At 48.8% G+C, this 23,599-nt stretch overlaps 1 protein-coding gene across 1 annotated transcript in view; it reads left to right on the top strand.

Annotated features, from left to right (window-relative positions):
• The first annotated feature begins 6,674 nt into the window (after positions 1-6,674).
• ap1s1 (adaptor related protein complex 1 subunit sigma 1) overlaps positions 6,675-23,599 on the top strand; it is a 68,242-nt gene continuing 51,317 nt past the window's right edge. Inside the window, exon 1 of the mRNA XM_070863142.1 lies at positions 6,675-6,796. Coding sequence (XP_070719243.1) covers positions 6,794-6,796 — 3 coding nt within the window. The 5' untranslated portion in view covers positions 6,675-6,793. The remainder of the gene's footprint in view (positions 6,797-23,599) is intronic.

Below are 23,599 nucleotides of genomic sequence, written 5' to 3' on the forward strand. Positions count from 1 at the left end.
GCCACCCAACATAAAAAAATCCACGCACAGGCATCTTCCACCCTTCAGAATGTAGTTCAGGACCTGGAATTTTAGGTCCTTCATTGGAACAACCTGTGAACTTATCCTTTTTTGGCGTGGAAGCAAGTCATCCTCGTTTTGAGGGACTGCCTATGATGATCCTTTCTTAAATATGGAAATCAAAACTGCACGCAGTATTCCAGGTGTGGCCTCACCAATACCCTGTATAACTGTAGCAAGACATCCCTGCTTTTATACTCCATCCCCCTTCGCAATAAAGGCCAAGATTCCATTGGCCTTCCTGATCACTTGCTGTATCTGCATACTAACCTTTTGTGTTTCACGCACCAGGACCCCCAGGTCCCGCTGCAGTGCAGCACTTTGCAATCTTTCTCCATTTAAATAATAACTTGCTCTTCAATTTTTTTTCTGTCAAAGTGCATAACCTCACACTTTCCAACATTATACTCCATCTGCCAAATGTTTGCCCACTCACTTAGCCTTCTATGGCCTTTTGCAGGTTTTTTGTGACCTCCTGCCAGCGGAAACTGTTCCTCCCTATTTACTCGATCAAAACCCCTCTGGTCTGAGCAGATCTCAGGCACGGAAGCGGCCAGGGCTGTAAAGTTGGCCTCGGTACAATTGGGGCTCGCGAGATGGAAATGTGGGAGTCAAAGTTCGCTTGGATGATTGTTATCCAGTGACGCAGGCTCTGCTATTTTCCTCCACCCTTATTGGGCGGGTCTCTGGACCCAGGCATCGGTCGGGAGGCCGGGTCCAGCAGCAAGGTTAGAGGTCGGTTCCAGCAGCGAGGTCGGGAGGTCGGGTCCAGCAGCGAGGTCGGGAGGTCGGGTCCAGCAGCGAGGTCGGGAGGTCGGGTCCAGCAGCGAGGTCGGGAGGTCGGGTCCAGCAGCGAGGTCGGGAGGTCGGGTCCAGCAGCGAGGTCGGGAGGTCGGGTCCAGCAGCGAGGTCGGAGGTCGGGTCCAGCAATGTGAACGGCTGCAGAGCAGCGTGCTGAAGCTGGAGCCGGGACGATGCGGACAAACTCACAAGCTGCTCCAAGCTCAAGGTGCTCACCCACACTGCGATCACTAAAAATCTGTGTGTGTGTGTGTAATTATCTTGGGTCCCCTTGCCATTGGACCGAGTGCAACAGCCACCCCACATTAAAAGAATTCACCCACAAGCATCTTCCACCTTCTAAAATGAAATTCAGGACCTGGAACATCAGGCGCCTTAGAACTCATTAGTGTGGAAACAAAGTCATCCTTGACTCTGGGGGCTGCCTAAGAGAGAGATACACATTGGAACATCATCATCATCATAGGCGGTCCCTCGAAATCGAGGAAGACTTGCTTCCACTTTAAAAGTGAGTTCTCAGGTGACTGAACAGTCCAATAGGGGAATTACAGTCTCTGACACAGGTGGGACAGACAGTGGTTGAGGGAAAGGGTGGGTGGGGGAGTCTGGTTTGCCGCACGCTCCTTCCGCTGCCTGCGCTTGATTTCTGCATGTTCTCGGCGATGAGACTCAAGGTGCTCGGCGCCCTCCTGGATGCTCTTCCTCCACCTCGGGCAGTCTTTGGCCAGGGACTCCCAGGTGTCAGTGGGGATGTTGCATTTTATCAGGGAGGCTTTGAGGGTGTCCTTGAAATGTTTCCTCTGCTCACCTTGCCGCTCGCTTGCCGTGTAGGAGTTCCGAGTAGAGCGCTTGCTTTGGGTGTCTCGTGTCGGACATGCGGACAATGTGGCCCGCCCAACGGAGCTGATCGAGTGTGGTCAGTGCTTCCAGGCTAGGGATGTTGGCCTGATCGAGGACACTGCTGTTGGTGCGTCTGTCCTCCCAGGGGATTTGCAGGAACAGAAGTAGGTCATTCAGCCTCTCAAGCCTGCTCCACCATTCAGTTAGACCATGGCTGATCTGTATTTCAACTCCACCTACCCGCCTCGGTTCCGTTACCCTTAATACCCACACCGAACAAAAATCAAACACTCTCACTTTTAAGGTTTTCATTGACCCCAGCCTCAACAGTTTTTTAGGGGAAGAGAGTTCCAAATTTACACTACCCTTCATGTGAAGTGCTTCCTGACATCATCCCTGAATGGCCCAGCTCTCATTTTAAGGTTCTGCCCTCTTTTCCTAAACGCCCCCACCAGAGGAAATAGTTTTCCTCTATCTACCGTATCAAATGGACTCCAGGATGGTATGTTGCCTCCCTGGTGCAAGGGTCAAGGATGTCTCGGAGCGGGTGCAGGACATTCTGAAATGGGAGGGAGAACAGCCAGTTGTCGTGGTGCATATTGGTACCAACGACATAGGTAAAAAAAGGGATGAGGTCCTACGAAAAGAATTTAAGGAGCTAGGAGCTAAATTAAAAAGTAGGACCTCAAAAGTAGTAATCTCGGGATTGCTACCAGTGCCACGTGCTAGTCAGAGTAGGAATCGCAGGATAGCGCAGATGAATACATGGCTTGAGCAGTGGTGCAGCAGGGAGGGATTCAAATTCTTGGGGCATTGGAACCGGTTCTGGGGGAGGTGGGACCAGTACAAACCGGACGGTCTGCACCTGGGCAGGACCGGAACCAATGTCCTAGGGGGAGTGTTTGCTAGTGCTGTTGGGGAGGAGTTAAACTAATATTGCAGGGGGATGGGAACCTATGCAGGGAGACAGAGGGAGACAAAAATGAGGCAAAAGCAAAAGACAGAAAGGAGATGAGGAAAAGTGGAGGGCAGGGAAACCCAAGGCAAAGAACAAAAAGGGCCACTGTACAGCAAAATTCTAAAAGGACAAAGGGTGTTAAAAAAGCAAGCCTGAAGGCTTTGTGTCTTAATGCAAGGAGTATCCGCAATAAGGTGGATGAATTAACTGTGCAAATAGATGTTAACAAATATGATGTGATTGGGATTACGGAGACGTGGCTCCAGGATGATCAGGGCTGGGAACTCAACATCCAGGGGTATTCAACATTCAGGAAGGATAGAATAAAAGGAAAAGGAGGTGGGGTAGCATTGCTGGTTAAAGAGGAGATTAATGCAATAGTTAGGAAAGACATTAGCTTGGATGATGTGGAATCTATATGGGTAGAGCTGCAGAACACTAAAGGGCAAAAATTGTTAGTGGGAATTGTGTACAGACCTCCAAACAGTAGTAGTGATGTTGGGGAGGGCATCAAACAGGAAATTAGGAGTGCATGCAATAAAGGTGCAGCAGTTATAATGGGTGACTTTAATATGCACATAGATTGGGCCAGCCAAACTGGAAGCAATACGATGGAGGAGGATTTCCTGGAATGCATAAGGGATGATTTTCTAGACCAATATGTCGAGGAACCAACTAGGGGGGAGGCCATCTTAGACTGGGTGTTGTGTAATGAGAGAGGATTAATTAGCAATCTCATTGTGCGAGGCCCCTTGGGGAAGAGTGACCATAATATAGTGGAATTCTGCATTAGGATGGAGAATTAAACAGTTAATTCAGAGACCATGGTCCAGAACTTAAAGAAGGGTAACTTTGAAGGTATGAGGCATGAATTGGCTAAGATAGATTGGCTAATGATACTTAAGGGGTTGACTGTGGATGGGCAATGGCAGACATTTAGAGACCGCATGGATGAATTACAACAATTGTACATTCCTGTCTGGCGTAAAAATAAAAAAGGGAAGGTGGCTCAACCGTGGCTATCAAGGGAAATCAGGGATAGTATTAAAGCCAAGGAAATGGCATACAAATTGGCCAGAAATAGCAGCGAACCTGGGGACTGGGAGAAATTTAGAACTCAGCAGAGGAGGACAAAGGGTTTGATTAGGGCATGGAAAATGGAGGACGAGAAGAAGCTTGCAGGGAACATTAAAGCGGATTGCAAAAGTTTCTATAGGTATGTAAAGAGAAAAAGATTAGTAAAGACAAACGTAGGTCCCCTGCAGTCAGTATCAGGGGAAGTCATAACGGGGAACAAAGAAATGGCAGACCAATTGAACAAGTACTTTGGTTCAGTATTCACTAAGGAGGACACAAACAACCTTCCGGATATAAAAGTGGTCAGAGGGTCTAGTAAGGAGGAGGAACTGAGGGAAATCTTTATTAGTCGGGAAATTGTGTTGGGGAAATTGATGGGATTGAAGGCCGATAAATCCCCAGGGCCTGATGGACTGCATCCCAGAGTACTTAAGGAGGTGGCCTTGGAAATAGCGGATGCATTGACAGTCATTTTCCAACATTCCATTGACTCTGGATCAGTTCCTATCGAGTGGAGGGTAGCCAATGTAACCCCACTTTTTAAAAAAGGAGGGAGAGAGAAAGCAGGGAATTATAGACCGGTCAGCCTGACCTCAGTAGTGGGTAAAATGATGGAATCAATTATTAAGGATGTCATAGCAGCGCATTTGGAAAATGGTGACATGATAGGTCCAAGTCAGCATGGATTTGTGAAAGGGAGATCATGCTTGACAAATCTTCTGGAATTTTTTGAGGATGCTTCCAATAAAGTGGACAAAGGAGTACCAGTTGATGTGGTATATTTGGACTTTCAGAAGGCTTTCGACAAGGTCCCACACAGGAGATTAATGTGCAAAGTTAGAGCACATGGGATTGGGGGTAGTGTGCTGACGTGGATTGAGAACTGGTTGTCAGACAGGAAGCAAAGAGTAGGAGTAAATGGGTACTTTTCGGAATGGCAGGCAGTGACTAGTGGGGTACCGCAGGGTTCTGTGCTGGGGCCCCAGTTGTTTACATTGTACATTAATGATTTAGACGAGGGGATTAAATGTAGTATCTCAAATTTGCGGATGACACTAAGTTGGGTGGCAGTGTGAGCTGCGAGGAGGATGCTATGAGGCTGCAGAGTGACTTGGATAGGTTAGGTGAGTGGGCAAATGCGTGGCAGATGAAGTATAATGTAGGTAAATGTGAGGTTATCCACTTTGGTGGTAAAAACAGAGAGACAGATTATTATCTGAATGGTGACAGATTAGGAAAAGGGAAGGTGCAACGAGACCTGGGTGTCATGGTACATCAGTCATTGAAGGTTGGCATGCAGGTACAGCAGGCGGTTAAGAAAGCAAATGGCATGTTGGCCTTCATAGCGAGGGGATTTGAGTACAGGGGCAGGGAGGTGTTGCTACAGTTGTACAGGGCCTTGGTGAGGCCACACCTGGAGTATTGTGTACAGTTTTGGTCTCCTAACTTGAGGAAGGACATTCTTGCTATTGAGGGAGTGCAGCGAAGATTCACCAGACTGATTCCCGGGATGGTGGGACTGACCTATCAAGAAAGACTGGATCAACTGGGCTTGTATTCACTGGAGTTCAGAAGAGTGAGAGGGGACCTCATAGAAACGTTTAAAATTCTGACGGGTTTGGACAGGTTGGATGCAGGAAGAATGTTCCCAATGTTGGGGAAGTCCAGAACCAGAGGTCACAGTCTAAGGATAAGGGGTAAGCCATTTAGGACCGAGAAAAGGAGAAACTTCTTCACCCAGAGAGTGGTGAACCTGTGGAATTCTCTACCACAGAAAGTAGTTGAGGCCAATTCACTAAATATATTCAAAAGGGAGTTCGATGAAGTCCTTACAACTCGGGGGATCAAGGGGTATGGCGTGAAAGCAGGAAGGGGGTACTGAAGTTGCATGTTCAGCCATGAACTCATTGAATGGCGGTGCAGGCTAGAAGGGCTGAATGGCCTGCTCCTGCACCTATTTTCTATGTTTCTATGTAAATGCTTTAACCATCTTAACCACCTCAATTAGATCAACATGTAAGAGTCATACCAGGTGAACCATGGCCCAGAGTCATTGCCAGGGGAACCCGTACCCAGTGAGAGTCAGTGCCAGGGCAACCCGTACCCCAGTGAGAGTCAATGCCTGTAGGAGCCATTCCCCAGTGAGAGTCAGTGCGTGTGGGACCCGTACCCCAGTGAGAGTCAGTGTGTGTGGGAGCCATACCCCAGTGAGAGTCAGTGTGTGTGGGACCCATACCCCAGTGAGAGTCAGTGTGTGTGGGACCCATACCCCAGTGAGAGTCAGTGTGTGTGGGACCTGTACCCCAGTGAGAGGCCTGAATAGAAATGACCTGTTTCCCTTGGCAGAGGGGTCAACAACCAGGGGGTATAGATTTAAAGTAATTGCGGGGAGGTTTAGAGGGGAAATTTCTTCACCCAGAGGATGGTGGGGGTCTGGAACTCACTGCCTGAAAGGGTGGTAGAGGCAGAAACAAAGAAAATAGGTGCAGGAGTAGGCCATTTGGCCCTTCGAGCCTGCACCGCCATTCAATGAGTTCATGGCAGAAACCCTCACCACATTTAAAAAAGTACCTGGATGTGCACTTGAAGTGCTGTTTCTGTGCTGTAAACTTCTAACTCCATCTCAGGCCTGCTCACCTGCGTTGCCAGGGCAACCGAGGCACAGGAGCCACCTGGGCGCGCTCTCTCGGCTCGCGGTTGAGTTGGTCGGAAAGAGCCGAGCGCGGCCGGAAAGACACGAAGCCGTGTGGGGCGAGGTGTGTGGCGTGTGTGTGTGTGTGTGTGTGACGTAAGCTCGGCTCGCACCTCCCGAGGCGGCCGCCGGCTCGGAAAGTGCCGAGCGCGGCCGGAAAGAGCCGAGCGTGGCCGGAAAGAGCCGAAGCCCACCCCCCCCCCCCCCCCTCCCTCCCTCGAGGGATATGACGCGTGCGCAGATCACCCACTGTGAGCGAGAGAGAGAGAGAGAGAGACGGACGATGGCGGAGTGACGGCAAGTTTGGCGGACACCAGCGCTGGAGGAAGGGATAGAAACAGACCCGCAGCTAGCAAACCACCGACATGGTAAGGCGATTCCACACTTTAAACCTGGTAGCGTGGGGGAAGAGAAAGGATAGGCGAGCCGCTGATGAATAATGTCGGCGAGAAGAGCCGCCGCGCGGCTTTCCGCCTTTTGCCGCTCACCTGAGCCCCAGGTAAAGGCGCGCGACCTCACCCGCCCGCTCTCTCTTTCTTTCTTTCTGTCACTCGCCTCAAATGCATTCCCTTCCCCCGGAAATTATTGCACTTTCCCTCTTGCAGCCGGTGCCTTTTTATGCATTAGTCACATCTTTGCAATCTAGTTTGTGGGGAGGGGGGGGGCAGTCAGTGAGTGCCTCCCTTTTCAGTGCTGCCGGTTTTGATTGCCAGGCGGCTCCACCAATTGGAAGCGGGCATTCGGTGCAGCCAGCGACCAATCCCCGGTGGCTGTGGGCGGCACACGCCTCATCAGGACATTGGGCCCAATCTGGCTGCCAAATCTTGGCATTGCTATAGCGCCTGTCACGCTCACCCAAACGCCCCAAAGCGCTTCTACAGCCAATGAAGTACTTTTTGGAGTGTAGTCACTGTTAGTAATGTAGAAAGAAAGACTTGGCATTTATAGGCTGGACCTCTGGTCCGGCACCCTCGGGACCTGACTGGCCGGTGCCAGTTTTACGAACCACGGGAGGTCACGCCGAGCCGAGGCGTAGCGGTACCTGCAGACAGCGCCCGGGGCTCCTGAACGCCTCCGGCACCAAAGCTCGGGCCTTGCACGCTCTCTCCGCAGAAGTTCACACCGAGAGCGGGTAAGCGGCGGAAAAACCGGGACGCTACCCACGCAAAGCGGCGGTTGCGCACTGATCACTGAGAGCCAGGAAGCGCGGTGAACCGGTGCCGAAGCCGAACCACGGATGTTTCCGGACCAGGGAATCTCTGACCAGAGAGGTCCGGTCTGTATATAGCGAGGTGCAGAGGGACCTGGGATGTCCTTGTGCATGAACTCTTGTCAAGGCTGGGATTAGTTGCAGTGGAGATGTTGGCCACACCCACATTAAAGATTGCAGTTAGCAGAGGATGGTTCCCAAAAAGTTAGTTTGCAGGTGCAGCAGGTAATCAGGAAGGCGAATGGAATGTTGGCCTTCATTGTGAGAGGGATGGAGTACAAAAGCAGGGAGGTCCTGCTGTAACTGTACAGGGTATTGGTGAGGCCGCACCTGGAGTACTGCGTGCAGTTTTGGTCCCCTTACTTAAGGAAGGATATACTAGCTTTGGAGTGGGTACAGAGACGATTCACTCGGCTGATTCCGGAGATGAGGGGGTTACCTTATGATGATAGATTGAGTAGACTGGGTCTTTACTTGTTGGAGTTCAGAAGGATGAGGGGTGAGCTTATAGAAACATTTAAAATAATGAAAGGGATAGACAAGATAGAGGCAGAGAGGTTGTTTCCACTGGTCGGAGAGACTAGAACTAGGGGGCACAGCCTCAAAATACGGGGGAGCCAATTTAAAACCGAGTTGAGAAGGAATTTCTTCTCCCAGAGGGTTGTGAATCTGTGGAATTCTCTGCCCAAGGAAGCAGTTGAGGCTAGCTCATTGAATGTATTCAAGTCACAGATAGATAGATTTTTAACCAATAAGGGAATTAAGGGTTACGGGGAGCGGGCGGGTAAGTGGAGCTGAGTCCACGGCCAGATCAGCCATGATCTTGTTGAATGGCGGAGCAGGCTCGAGGGGCTAGATGGCCTATTCCTGTTCCTAATTCTTATGTTCTTATGTCTACCACGCCCACTGGACATCCCAATGAAGTAGTTTTGGAGTGTAGTCGCCGTTGTAATGTGGGAAACGCGGCAGCCAACCTGCGCACAGCAAGCTTCCACAAACAGCAATATGATGATCTATTTTTTGTTGTTGTGTTGATTGAGGGATAAATATTGGCCCCAGGACAGCGGGATCACTCTCTTGCTCTTCGAAATAGTGGCCATGAGATCTTTTACATCCACCTGAGAGAGCAGAAGGAGGCCTCGGTTTAACATCTCATCCGAAAGACGGCACCTCCGACAGTATGGCACTCCCTCACCACTGCACTGGGAGTGTCAGCCTAGATTTATGTGCTCAAGTCCCTGGAGCGGGGCTTGAACCCACAACCTTCTGACTTGGTGAGTGCGCTGCCCACTGAGCCACAGCTGCCACCCCTCTTCATCATCGAAGGGGTTTGTCTTTACCCTCTAAACTATTGTAATGATACAGGACGTAGCATCATAGAAATTTACGCCACAGAAGGAGGCCATTCGCATCATTGTGTCCGTGCCATTCGAAATAAAGAGCCATCCAGCCTAATCCCACTTTCCGGCACTTGGTCCTTAGCCCTGTTTCTGCCTCTACCACCCTTTCAGTGAGTTCCAGACCTCCCACCGCCCTCTGGGTGAACAAAAATTCTCTTTAACTCCCCTCAGATCCTTCTACCAATTAGAATCACAGAACGGTTACAGCACAGAAAGAGGCCATTCGGCCCGTCGAGCCCGTGTCGGCTTTCTGGAAGAGCACCTCAGCCAGTCCCACTCACCCCTTGCCCTTTCCCCGTAGCCTTGCAATTTTTTTTCCTTCCGGTACTTATCCAACTCCCTTTTGAAAGGAGTGATTGAGTCTGCCTCCACCACCCTCTCGGGCAGTGCATTCCAGATCCTAACCACTCGCTGCGTAAAAAAGCCTTTCCTCATGTTGCCTTTGGTTCTTCTGCCAATCACCTTAAATCTGTGTCCTCTGGTTCTCCACCCTTCCGCCAATGGGAACAGTCTCTTCTATCCACTCTATCCCGACCCCTCATGATTTTGAACACCTCGATCAAATCTCCTGTCAACCTTCTCTGCTCCAAGGAGAACAACCCCAGCTTCTCCAATCTATCCACGTAACCGAAGTCCCTCATCCCTGGAACCATTCTCGTAAATCTCCTCCGCACCCTCTCTAAGGTCTTCACATCCTTCCTAAAGTGCGGTGCCCAGAATTGGACACAATACTCCAGCTGGGGCCGAACCAGTGTTTTATACAGTTTCGTCATAACACAAGCCTTTTCCCACCCCATCATCTAAAGGGTTTGTCTTAAAAAAAAAAGGTGTGGTTTTTCCCAATAAACTATTGTAATTATACATGACATAGAATCATAGAAATGTACGGCGCAGAAGAAAGCCATTTTGGCCCATCGTGTCCGTGCCGGCTGAAAAAGAACCATCTTTCCAGCTCTTGGTCGGCTACGGCACTTCAAGTGCATATTAAGTCAGGTGATGTTGCGGAGATGGTCTTAGTAATGGTGTAAATATATGGTCAGAAGCACATCTCCGGGTCAAATATGACACCAAGGTTGCGAAACAGTCTGGTTCCATCTCACAGTTGCAAGGGAGTGGGATGGAGTCGTGGTTAGGAGCGGAGTTTGTGGTGGGGATTGACGACAGTGGCTTAGGTCTGTCCAATATTTAGTTGGAGGAAATTATCGGCTCAATGGTATCACTCTCGTCTCTGAGCCAGAAGGTCGAGGGTTTGAGTCCCAATCCAGACAGACACGTGAGCACAAAAATCTGGGCTGACTCTCTCAGTGCAGTTACTGAGGGTGCGCTGCAGTGTTGGAGATTACATTTTTCAGATGAGGCGTTAAATCGAGGCACCGTCTTCCCCCTCGGGTGGACGTGAACGATCCCATGGCCACTATTCGAAGAAGAGCAGGTGGAGTTCTCCTGGGCAATATTTATCCCTCAGCAATGGGTAAAAACAATTGATCTGCTCATTATCACATTGCTGTTTCTGGGAGCTTGCTGTGTGCAAATTAACTCCTGCGTTTCCTACATTACATCAGTGACTGCACTTTTTTTAAAAAAGTACTTCATTGGCTGAAAAACGCTTTTCGACGTCCTGAGGTTGTGAAAGGAGAATGTCCTTTCTATTATACTGACTTCTGTACCGACCTAGTGAGTAACCGCACTGTCTGTGGCACCAGGCCGTGTACATTTGATCCTTAGCTCGTGTTTTAAAAAATTATTTTCGGGATCTGGACGTCGTTGGCAAGGCCAGCATTTATTGCCCATCCCTAATTGGCCCTTGAGAAGATGGTGGTGAGCCGCCTTCTTGAACTGCTGCAGTCCGTGTGGTGAGGGAGGGAGTTCCAGGATTGTGACCCAGCGACCACGCAGGAACGGCCGATATATTTCCAAGTCGGGATGGTGTGTGACTGGGAGGGGAACGTGGAGGTGGTGGTGTTCCCATGCGCCTGCTGCCCTTGTCCTTCTAGGCGGTAGAGGTCGCGGGTTTTGGAGGTGCTGCCGAAGAAGCCTTGGCGAGTTGCTGCAGTGCAATTTGTAGATGGTACACACTGCATCCAGGGGGCGCCGATGGTGGAGGGAGTGAATGTTGAAGGTGTTGGGTAGCGTGCCGATCAATCGGGCTGCTTTGTCCTGGATAGTGTTGAGCTTCACGAGTGTTGTTGGAGCTGCACCCATCCAGGCAAGTGGAGAGTATTCCATCACACTCCTGACTTGTGCCTTGTATATGGTGGAAAGGCTTTGGGGAGTCGGGAGGTGAGACACTCATGTTGAGTCAGTTGATGTTGGCCTCATTATCTCCGAGAGACAGTGACTAGATGTTCCTTCACTTCATCTTTTTCCCTTCAATTTAATAGAATCAATGAATTTATTTTTGTAATACAATTAATTTGACTGTGAAACTATTTTCCATAACCTTTATTTTTAGTTCAGATCGAAGATTCTTCTGTTTCAGTTGCTTAGTTAGCTTGTCCATCCTCTTAGAAAGAAAGGGAACCTGATAATGAAAGTATTCTCATTTCATGCTGTGCCTCAGTTGGTAGCACCCTCATCTCTGAGTCAGAAGGTCCTTGGCTCAGGTTCCACTCCAGAAACTAGAGCACAAAAATTTAGGCCGACACTCCCAGTGCAGTGCCGCGGGAGTGCTGCTGTGTCAGAGGTGCTCTCAGGTGGACGTAAAAGATCCCATGGCACTAGTTCGAAGAAGAGCAGAGAGGATTTCCCCAGTGTCCTGGACAATATTTATCCCTCAACCAACATCACTAAAACTGATTATGAGATCATTATCACATTGCGGTTTGTGGGAGATTGCCGTACACAAATTAGCTGCCGCGTTTCCTACATTACTACATTTCCAAAAGTACTTAATTGGCTGCAAAGCGTTTTGGGACATCCAGTGGTCGTGAAAGGCGCTATATAAATGCAAGTCTTTTTTATTTCAGTCGCGCTTTTCACAACCTCAGGATGTGCCAAAGCGCTTTACAGCCAATGAAATATTCTTGAAGTGCAGTCACTGCTGTAATGTGGGAAACGCGGCAGCCAATTTGCACACAGCAAGCCCCCACAAACAACAACGTGATGATGACCAGATCTTCTGTTTTTAGCCTTGCTGCAGTCCCCTGATCTTGTTGCTGCAGTTTTGTTTTTCTTCTGTCACGTGGAAATCTTTTCCCAGAGTTAGGCCCTTGTCTGTATCCAGTCCGCAATATAAATGTTCAACTTGTCATCATAATCATCATCATAGGCGGTCCCGCGAACGAGGATGACTTGCTCCCACACCAAAAGAGATGAGTTCGCAGATGTTTCAATGGAGGACCCGATACTCCAGGGGTGGAACTGGAGACCGGCTCTGCTGCACGGACCTAGTGCGCTCACATGTGGCAGTGTGGGCCGGCCCGTGTGCCCCCGGGCCCTCGGCTCTTCTCGGCCCCGTACCCTCATTTGCCGCACCTCCGCCACGATCTCTCGCTGCTCCTCCACCACAAACATTCGCCGCACCTCCGCCACGGCTAGGGATTCTCTGCTCGTTGCTTCATTTCGAGCTTTCGAGCTCTTTTATTGGGATGAGGGGCTTTTCAGTTAGGTGGAGAGACTAGAGAATGAGAGATTGTTGTTCTTAGAGCATGGAAGGTGCAGGGTAAATTTATTGGAGATGTTCAGAATTATGAGGGGTTTTGATAGCGTAAATAGGAAACAGAAACATAGAAAATAGGTGCACCACCTTTGAACCTGCACCACCATTCAATATGCTCATGGCTGATCATGCAACTTCAGTACCCCATTCCTGCTTTCTCTCCATACCCCTTGATCCCTTTCGCCATAACGGCCACATCTAACTCCATTTTGAATATATCTAACGGACTGGCCTCAACAACTTTCTGTGGTAGAGAATTCCACAGGTTCACAATTCTCTGAGTGAAGAAATTTCTCCTCATCTCGGTCCTAAATGGCTTACCCCTTATCCTTAGGAAGAAACTGTTTCCACTGGCAGGAGGGTTGGGAACCAGATGACACAGATTGAAGATCATTACCGGTGGGGAGATGAGAATTTTTTTAACGCAGCGAGGTTCTACGATCTGGAACGCACTGACTGAATGGGTGGTGGAAGCAGATACAGTAGTAACTTTGAAAAGGGAATTGGATATGTAAGATCTGTAAGGTTTTATCTTACAGATATACACATGAAAAGGAAAAGTTAGGTCGATGGGGAAAGGTGGGGTTAGTGGGACTAATACACAAATCGCAAACATTTGCTAAAAGTTACGAGGCAGGTTACTAAGGCCTTAAAAATAAAAGCAAACCAAGCATTAGGGTTTATTTCTCGAGGTATCGAATTGAAAAGTAGGGAAGTTATGCTAAACCTGTATCGAACCTTGGTTAGACCACACTTGGAGCACTGCGTACAGTTCTGGTTGCCATATTATAAAAAGGATATAGAGCCCCTGGAGAGGGTGCAGAAAAGATTTACAAGGATGATACCAGAAATGCGATGGTATACATATCAGGAAAGGATGAACAGGCTGGGTCTCTTTTCTCTTGAAAAAAGACTGAGGGGGGACCTAATAGAGGTCTTTAAAATGATGAAAGGTTTTGATAAAGTGCATTCAGAGAGAGTGTTTCCACTTGTGGGGAAGAGCATAACTATAGGCCATCAATATAAGATAGTCACCGAGAAATCCAATGGGGAATTCAGAAGAAACTTCTTTACCCAGAGAGTAGTGAGAATGTGGAACTCGCAGCCACAGGGAGGGGTTGAAGCGAATAGTATCGATTCATTTAAGGGGAGGCTGGACAAGCATATGGGGGAAAAGGGAATAGAGGGTTATGCTGATAGATTTAGATGAGGAAAGACGGGAGGAGGCTCGAGTGGAGCATAAACGCCGGCATGGACTGGTTGGGCCGAATGGCCTGTTTCTGTGCCGTATATCCGATGTAATGTAATTAGATAGCTCTTTCAAAGAGCTGGCACAGGTGCGATGTGCCTAATGGCCTCCTTGCCGTAAGATTGAATGACTCCCTTGTTGTGAAGGGTTCATTGTGTCGCAAACAATTGCTGGGGCACTTCCAATTCCGCAACAGTTTCTTCTGAATTCTTGTGCGATTGCTCATCACTCTGGGGCATTAGGAAATGGCAGTTCTGGTCTTTCATCAGATCTCCTTTTCATCGGTTGCGCCAGAATCGAATTCCGCTGTCCCCCCCCCCACCCTCCCCCGGGTGAAATATCTTTTCCGCAAACATTTGCCGCCCCTACGGGCGCGTACGAGGTGCGCAAGTTCCGGGTTCAGGCATGAATTGGGCATGCGCCAAAACCCGGGACTTGCGATCTGTCAAGAATCCTCTTGACCGAACGTATGAATCTTAAGTAAAGGGGCCTCTGTGGGCGGAGAGTTGGGCTATTTGCCCAACTTCTGCCCAGCGAATGCTAGTGAAATTCTTACACGTGATAAAAGGCCTGCTTGTATCAGCGTAAGACTTTTAAAGGACAGAAAAATAATTTTTTTTCCAATAATTTGGGCTATTTGCCCAACTTCTGCGAATGTCCGTGAAATTCTCACAGCTGATCAAAGAAGGCGTAAGGCCTGCTTGTATTAGCGTAAGACTTTTAAAGGACAGTAAAATAACTTTTTTTCCCCAATGATTTAAACATTTAAAAACCTCTGAAAGTAGAATTGAGTAGAAGATCAGCCATGATCTTAATGAATGGCAGAGCAGCCCATTTAAAACATGTAAATTTATTTTTCAAAAAATGAAAATTTTGTTTAAAATAATTAATTAAATTCCATTTTGATTCATTTTAAATATGTGATGCTTTAAAATTTATTTTAAGTGTACGTGTATATTTGGGGGTATTCCCATTCATACTTATGGTGATTCCGTACTTACCACGAGTATGAACAGGAATACCCCTACTTTGATTGGTTGGGCTGGCCCACGTGATCTCAGGGATGCTTGCGAAATGCCTGCGTCCCTGGGATACGCGGGCCTCTCCGCAGGCCTTCGAGTTGAGGCCCAGGACCGCAAGTCACCGAATCTCCCGGACCACCAGATAAGCACGTAGATTTTTTTTAGGTCGGAGGCATCCGCCCGCGGGAAGCCTCCAACCGCAATTTCTGCACCAGTTTCTTTTTGCTCGAAGCTCAACTTCTGATTATCGGGTGACAGCCGTCCACTTCGATTGGAACATTTAACCACCAAGCAATATTGATAAGATAAGAATTAGGAGTCGGCCATTTGGCCCCTCGAGCCTGCTCCGCCATTCAATAAGATCATGGCTGATCTTCTACCTCAACTCTACCTTCCTGCCTTGATTCCCCTCGGGTCCAAAAAGCTATTGATCTCAGCCTTGAATATACTCCACGACTTAGCATCCACAACACTTTGGGGTAGAGAATTCCAAAGATTCACCACCCTCTGAGTGAAGAAATTCTTCCTCATCTCAGTCCTAAATGGCCGACCCCTTATCCTGAGACTGTGCCCTCTGGTTCTACATTCTCCAGCCAGGGGGAAACAACCTCTCAGCATCTACCCTGTCAATCCCCCTCAAAATCTTACATGTTTCAGTGAGATCACCTCTCATTCTTCTAAACTCTAAAGAGTAGAGGCCCAATCTATTCAATCTCTCCTCATAGAGCAACCCTCTTCTCCCAGGGATCAATCCAGATCCCGAGCGAGTCCTCCTAGAAAGTGTGTGCAGATGTTAGGCAAGGACAAGATCCGGGTCAGCTGTGATTGATTACTTCTGTCTTCCCTTCCTCCACTCCATAGTCGAATAGCTAGCCAACACACCTTGCTTATGTTATGTGTCGAGTTGGGGCACTATGATTGGTCTCTGCACTCTTGGGGCTAGGCTGAGGGATAAAAATGTTAGCCCTTAAAGGCAGCATGCAAGTGTTGATGTCAGGTGAGAAGGTGATTTGGCTTTATTATAAAGCCTTTTATGGTAGAATTTTCATCGAAATTAGAGCACTGCAACAGGTGGGTCGGCCCAGCCAGTCCATGTTGGTGTTTATCCGTGTTTAAGAACATAAGAAATAAGAACATAAGACATAGGAGCAGGAGTAGGTCATTCGGTCCCTCGAACCTGCTCCACCATTCAATAAGATCATGGCTGATCTGATCTTGGCCTCAACTCCGCTTCCCTGCCCGCTCCCCATAACCCTTGACTCCCTTATCATTCAAAAGTCTGTCTAGCTCCACCTTAAATATATTCAATGACCCAGCCTCCACAGCTCTTTGGGGCAGAGAATTCCACAGATTCACGACCCTCTGAGAGAAGCAATTCCTCCTCATTTCAGTTTTAAATGGGCGACCCCTTATTCTGAAACTATGCCCCTAGTTCTAGATTCCCCCACGAGGGGAAACATCCTCTCTGCATCTACCCTGTCCAGCCCCCTCAGAATCTTATACATTTCAATAAGATCACCTCTCATTCTTCTAAACTCCAGCGAGGATAGGCACAACCTACTCAACCTTTCTTCATAAGACAACCTCTTCATCTCAGGAGTCAACCTAGTGAACCTTTTCTGAACTGCCTCCAATGCAAGTATATCCCTCCTTAAATAAGGGTTTATCCTCCACTTAAGCAATATCCTAATCCCATGTGCCGCCCTGTTCCCAAATCCCTTTATGCCCCATTTCTTTCAACCCATCTAACCAGTTCTTAAATGCTGACACGGCCTACTTTAATTACCGGTAGTGCATTCCACAGTCTCTCGACCCTCTCTTGCATACAGGTTTCGCCAGTTATCTCTCGTAGATCTCTTGCATTTAATCTTGTGCCTAAATCCCCTCCTTTTAAGCCACAGTACCTTCAAAGTGCCATCACTGTTGGTAGTGTAGCAACGGTGGCACTATTAGATCCCACATTCCATAACCTCACAACACTCTTGTGTTAGCCGTACCCCAGTGGGTAGCACTCTCTCTCCCCTCTGAGTCAGAAGGTTGTGGGTTCGAGTCCCACTCCAGAGACTTCAGCGCAAGAATCTAGGCTGACGCTCCAGTGCAGTGCTGAGGGAGTGCTGCACTGTCAGAGGGTGTTGCCTTTCGGATGGGACGTTATACCGAGGCGCCCCGTCTGCTCTCTCAAATGGATGTAAAAGATCCCATGGCCACAATTTCGAAGAAGACCAGTGGGAGTTATCCCCGGTGCCCTGGACAATATTTATCCCTCAATCTTAACATACAAACAAACAGATTATCTGGTCATTATCACATTGCTGTTTGTGGGGGCTTGCTGTGCGCAAATTGGCTGCCAAGTTTCCTACATTACAACAGTGACTGCACTCCAAAAGTACTTCACTGGCTGTAAAGTGCTTTGAGACGTCCGGTGGTCGTGAAAAGCGCTATATAAATCCAAGTCTTTTTATGGCCACCATTTTAAGGCCACAATTTCGAAGAAGAGCAGGGGGAGTTATCCCCGGTGTCTTGGGGCCAATATTTATCCCTCAATCAACATCTTTATGGTCATTATCACATTGCTGTTTGTGGGGGCTTGCTGTGTGTAAATTGGCTGCCACGTTTCCTACATTACAACAGTAACTACACTCCAAAAAGTTTTCATTGGTTGTCAAGCGCTTTGGGATGTCCTGAGGTTGTTGGACAAATGCAAGTCTGTCTTTCTTTTTCATTGTCTTTGTAAAAGAAACGAAGAAATCCTTTCCTACTCTGTCATAAATTTCTTGCATTTAATTTATGTCCCCTTGTTCTACACCCCTAGATCATTGGAAACAATCCATCTCTATTGACCTTTCCCTCCACCGTCATAATTTTAAAAGGCCTCTTATTAAATTATCCCTGTAATCTATTCTAATGAAAACAGCCCCAGTATTTCGAGTCTTTCCTCATATCAGGAGTACCCTCTGCCAATAGTCATCCAGGGACCATTGTATTAAACGAGGACAAAGCAGCCCGCTTGATCGGCACACTACCCACCACCTTCAACATTCACTTCCTCCACCACCGGCGCACTGTGGCTGCAGTGTGCACCATCTACAAGATGCACTGCAGCAACTCGCCAAGGCTTCTTCTGCAGCACCTCCCAAGCCCGCGACCTCCACCACCTCCACGTTCCCCTTCAAGTCACACACCATCCCGACTTGGAAATATATCGCCGTTCCTTCATTGTCGCTGGGTCAAAATCCTGGAACTCCCTCCCTAACAGCACTGTGGGAGCACTTTCAACACACGGACTGCAGCGGTTCAAGAAGGCGGCTCACCACCACCTTCTCAAGGGGCAATTAGGGATGGGCAATAAATGCCGGACCTTGCCACCACCCTCTCAAGGGGCAATTAGGGACGGGTAATAAATGCTGACCTTGGCAGCGACGCCCACATCCCGGAAAGAATTTTAAAAAAACGCAATGATCAAACTAACATGGCTTCGGTTACTCACTGGGCCAGGTTAGGAGCCAGAATAATAAAAGGACTGGCTCCTTTCACAACCTCAGGACGTCCCAAAGCGCTTTACAGCCAATGAAGTACTTTTTGGAGTGTAGTCACTGTTGTAATGTAGGAAACGCGGCAGCCAATTTGCACACAGCAAGCTCCAACAAACAGCAATGTGATAATGAAGAGATCATCTGTTTTTAACCTGTTGTTGAGGGATAAATATTGGCCAGGACACCGGGAAGAACTCCTCCTCGTCTTTGAATAGTGACTGTGGGATCTTTTACGTCCACCCGAGGGGGAAGTCGGATCCTCGGTTTTATGCCTCATCTGAAAAACGTCGCCTCCAACATTGTAGCGCTCCCTCAGTAACTGCACTGTGAGTGTCCACCTAGATTTTTATGTCCGCGTGTCTGGATTGGGACTTGAGACCTACTGTCTCAGAGACGAGAGTCATACCACTGCGCCGATACTAGCAGATAATTCACTGGGATTATGGAAATAGGTCACAGTATCGGCCACTTCAGGATCTTCATTATTTCCCTGTATAAACAACAACTTGTATTTATATAGCGCCTTTAATGTAGTGAAACGTCCCAAGGCGCTTCACAGGAGTATTATGAGATAAAACAGTTTGGCACCGAGCTACATAAGTAGAAATTAGTGCATGTGACCAAAAGCTTGGTCAAAGAGGAGTGTCTTGAAGGAGGAAAGAGAGGCAGAGAGGTTTAGACAGGGAGTTCCAGAGCCTGGGGCCCAGGCAACAGAAGGCACAGCCACCGATGGTGGAGCGATTATAATCAGGGATGCTCAAGGGGGCAGAATTAGAGGAGCGCAGACATCTCGGAGGGGGTTGTGGGTCTAAAGCATGCCTAAACGTGCTTGTATTCCTCCCTCCACACAAGTTTCTGCCCCTGCCACTACCAAAATGGCTCTCATCAAATTATCAAATGACGCGCTATGTGACTGTGATTGTGGCAAACTATCCGTTCTTTCATCGTCGCTGGGTCAAAATCCTGGAACTCCCTCCCTAACAGCACTGTGGGAGTACCTTCACCGCACGGGACTACAGCGGTTCAAGAAGGCGGCTCACCACCACCTTCTCAAGGGGCAATTAGGGATGGGCAATAAATGTCGGCCTTGCAGCAATGCCCACATCGCATGAATTAATTAAAATAAAACACATCTCATAAATTACTTTAAAAAAAAACCCTCGTCAAGGGACCAGAGAGTTGGTGATAACTTTGGAATGGTACCCAGTGAGCATCGCAACTCCCGAGGGGAAATTGCGACAAAGCAAGATGTCGGAAGTTCTCACCCATTTTGCAATTTCTGGTCAGATGTTGGCACCTGCCCTAACCCCCAAGTGCAGCGCACACACTCTCATCGATGTGCTTTGTTACTAATGTCTGGCCGTTCATTCTTGTGGGGTTTCTGGCCGAGAAACGAAAGGCAGCAGTTCTGGTCAGGGGTCAGTTTGTAAATCATGGCATCGAAGGCTTGACTAGTTCATAAATGCTCGCAGCACCCAGCTATTGAATTACTGCCATTTGAACCCAAAGACTGGCAACGAGTCCAGGAACATAACCGTCTACCTCGGCTGGCGAACTTAACCCGTTTTCCGTGCACTGTAAGGCGGCAGTTAACGCCGTATCAATAACCCAAACGTCAGGAGTGCCTTTATTACCCTGCAGCAATTACAGTGCAATTGAATTAAATAACTAGTTCCTCTTGCATTTCTTGGAAATAGATTGGGGGGAGAAATTTGGTTAGCACTATCCATTTCCGCCAGAGAGGGGTGCTAAGGGGGTGCTAAACACCTTCCGCCCGAGCGCCGCGCTGTGATAGCCTGCCGCCAACGGGTGGTTTAGCGGCGGCGCTGTCATTTAGCGCTGTGCACTCTGGCGACGCCCACTTGGTGACGTTAAGAGCGCGCGACACCCGCTTTACGACGCATTTCCGAAATTGACAGTTTTCGCCTGCCGTCGCGCCCGTGCCCCTCTCCCCCGACAGGGAGAAGCAGGCGGTGCGCAGAGGATCCCGGGGCGATATCGCGGGCAACGAAGGGGTAAGTGTTGAGAGTCACAATGACTTAACTCTGTTACCTGCGGAAGGTTGTTGGTAGCCTCCCCTCCATTGTTCTGCAGGTTCCCCACGGTCGACCTCGCCTCCTCTTTAGGCGCTCGGAATGCCGGTATCCTCGCGCCTCAACTTGCGAAGCGCTCCCGCATTACCGCCCTGCGATGGGCCGTTAGCGCCCGAAGAGGATTGTGCAACGCTTCGCTTAGTGCTCCACTCTCCTCTTGGGGCGATACAACTGAATATCCCACTTTGAGGCGGTAGACATCGCCCGGCGCTAAAGATAGCGCCCTGGCACTGTCATTGCCTCAAGGCGGGCGGTATCGAATTTCAAGCCCATTGAGTCTACAGCACAGAAACAGGCCATTCAGCCCAACTGCTCTACACTGGTGTTATACTCCACGTGAGCCTCCTCCCACCAATGCGTCTTCTAATTTTTTTTTTCCGTGCATGTGTACCTTTAAGTGGCTGCGTAGCCCATTTAAAGTAGTGGGTAGAGGTATTAGAGAGTGGATGAGGAAGAATTTCTTCACCCAGAGGGTGGTGGCGGTCTGGAACTCACTGCCTGAAAGGGTGGGAGAGGCAGAAACCCTCATCACATTTAAAAAGTACCTGGATGTGCACCTGAAGTGCCGTAACCTACAGGGCTACGGACCCAGAGCTGGAAAGTGGGATTAGGCTGGATAGACTAGCACGGACACGATGGGCCGAATGGCCTCCTTCTGTGTCGTAATGTTTCTATGATTCTATTCCTTTCTCCCTCATGTGTTCATCTATACTCCCCCCGATGTTTCTTCCTTTTTCTTCCAGTCTTTCTTAATTTTATTTTTCCACTTATTACGATCCATCCCATTTTTACTGCAAATGCTGAACCTCTCCCCTCGCCCCATTTTCTGCTGTCTCTTGATCGGTTATTAGAGATGGAAGTAACTTCCATTCCCTCCCCCTGTAAGGTCACTTTGTTTCAGCCAATCACGGGTCTGAATGCTGAGGTTAAAAGTGTCCAAACAAGAGCAGCTAAAATGAGGATATGCCAGAAGATCCGAGGGCCCAGGGGCAGCACGGGCCAGCCCACACTGCGATATGTGTGCGCACTAGGTCCGTGCAGCAGAGCTGGTTTCCAGTTGTCCTGGTTAACCCTTGCCACTGGACCAAGACCCAACTCTGTCAAGCCCGTGTTGTGGCTGGTGTGCAACGGCCACTCCACGTTAAAAAAAATCCACCCACAGGCATCTTTCATCCCCTCAATTGGAGTTCAGGACTGGAACATCGGGTCCTTCATTGAAACATCTGTGAACTCACCCCTTTTGGTGTGGAAACAAGTCATCCTCGTTCGAACGACTGCCTATGATGATGATGATATGGCACAGAAACAGGCTATTTGGCCCAACCAGTTCATACTGGCGTTTATGCTCCACTCGAGCCTCCTCCCATCTTTCCTCATCTAAATCTATCAGCATAACCCTCTATTCCCTTCTCCCTCATAGGCTTGTCTAGCCTCCCCTTAAATGCATCCATCATCATCATCATCATAGACAGTCCCTCATGTCGAGGATGACTTGCTTCCATGCCAAAAAGGGATGAGTTCCCAGGTGTTTCAATGAAGAACCTAATATTCCAGATCCCGAACTACATCCTGAAGGGTGGAAGATGCCTGTGGGTGGATTTTTTTAACGTGTGGTGGCCGTTGCACACCAGCCACCACACGGGCTTGACAGCTAGGTCTTGGTCCAGTGGCAAGGGTTAACCAGGACTAACTGGAGACCTGCTCTGCTGCACAGACCGAGCGCGTGCACATATCGCAGTGTGAGCTGGCCCGTGCTGCCCCTGGGCCCTCGCCTCTCCTGGGCCCCAGGTTCACGCCTCTCCTTGGTCCCAGTCACTTCCCTCTACGGACTCTTGCTGCCCCTTCGCCCCTCTTGCTGTGCCTGCCCGCACTGCAATCAGCGACCTGGCTTCGTAACCGTCGTCCTCCTGCAGCAGCACACGCTGCTCCCTGCAGTGGTATACCGTTGCATGCTGCTCCCTCCAATGGCCCGGCCTGCATCGATACTATTCGCTTTAACCACTCCCTGTGGTAGCGAGTTCCACATTTTCACCACTCACTGGGTAAACAATTTTCTTCTGAATTCTCTACTGGATTTCTTGGTGACTATCTTATATTGATGGATTCTAGTTATCCTCTTCCCCACAAATGAAAACATTCTTTTTCTATGAAAACCTAACTGAAATAATCGCAACTCGATTCATTTACTTCTTTGTGACGCACTCAAGAGTTAAATTAAGAACATTAATACGTTAAAAAAGAAGTCACGGGCATGAAAAGGCCATTCAGCCCATCGAGCTTGAACCTCTGTAGTTTCAACTCACCCAACTAGCCAACTGCATCTTCAAGCCCCACGCCCCTTTGATTCCACCATCTTGCCTGTTGGAGATCTTGCCAAGTTAGCTGGCCGACTTCTGTGCTCCAAGACTCGACGCAAGAACAGGAGGAGGCCATTCAGCCCCTTGAGGCTGTGCCGCCATTCAATTAGATCATGGCTGATCTGTATCTCAACACCATCTACCCGCCTTTGACTCCGTAACCCTTGCCCAACAAAAATTATCAATCTCAGTTTTGAAATGTTCATTTTACCCCTGGCCTCATCAGCCTTTTTGGAGAGAGAAAAAAGAAAGACTTGCATTTATGTAGCGCCCTTCACGACCACCGGATGTCTCAAAGCGCTTTACAGCCAATGAAGTACTTTTGAAGTGTTGCCACTGTAGGAAATGCGGCTGTCCATTTGCGCACAGCAAGCTCCCACTAACAGCAATGTGATAAGGCCCAGATGATCTGTTTTAATGATGTTGATTGAGGGACAAATAATGACCAGGACGCCGGGAATAACTCCCCTGCTCTTCTTCGAAATAGTGCCCTGGGATCTTTTACGTCCACCTAAGAGAGCAGATTCGGTTTAACATCTCATCTGAAAGACAGCACCTCCGACAGTGCACACTCTCTCAGTACTGGCATTAGGAGTGCCAGCCTAGATTTTCGTGCTCAAGTCCTTGGAGTGGGACTTGAACCAACAAC

This window comes from Pristiophorus japonicus, chromosome 20 (genome assembly GCF_044704955.1).
Source record: "Pristiophorus japonicus isolate sPriJap1 chromosome 20, sPriJap1.hap1, whole genome shotgun sequence".
Classification (NCBI taxonomy): Eukaryota; Metazoa; Chordata; class Chondrichthyes; family Pristiophoridae; genus Pristiophorus; species Pristiophorus japonicus.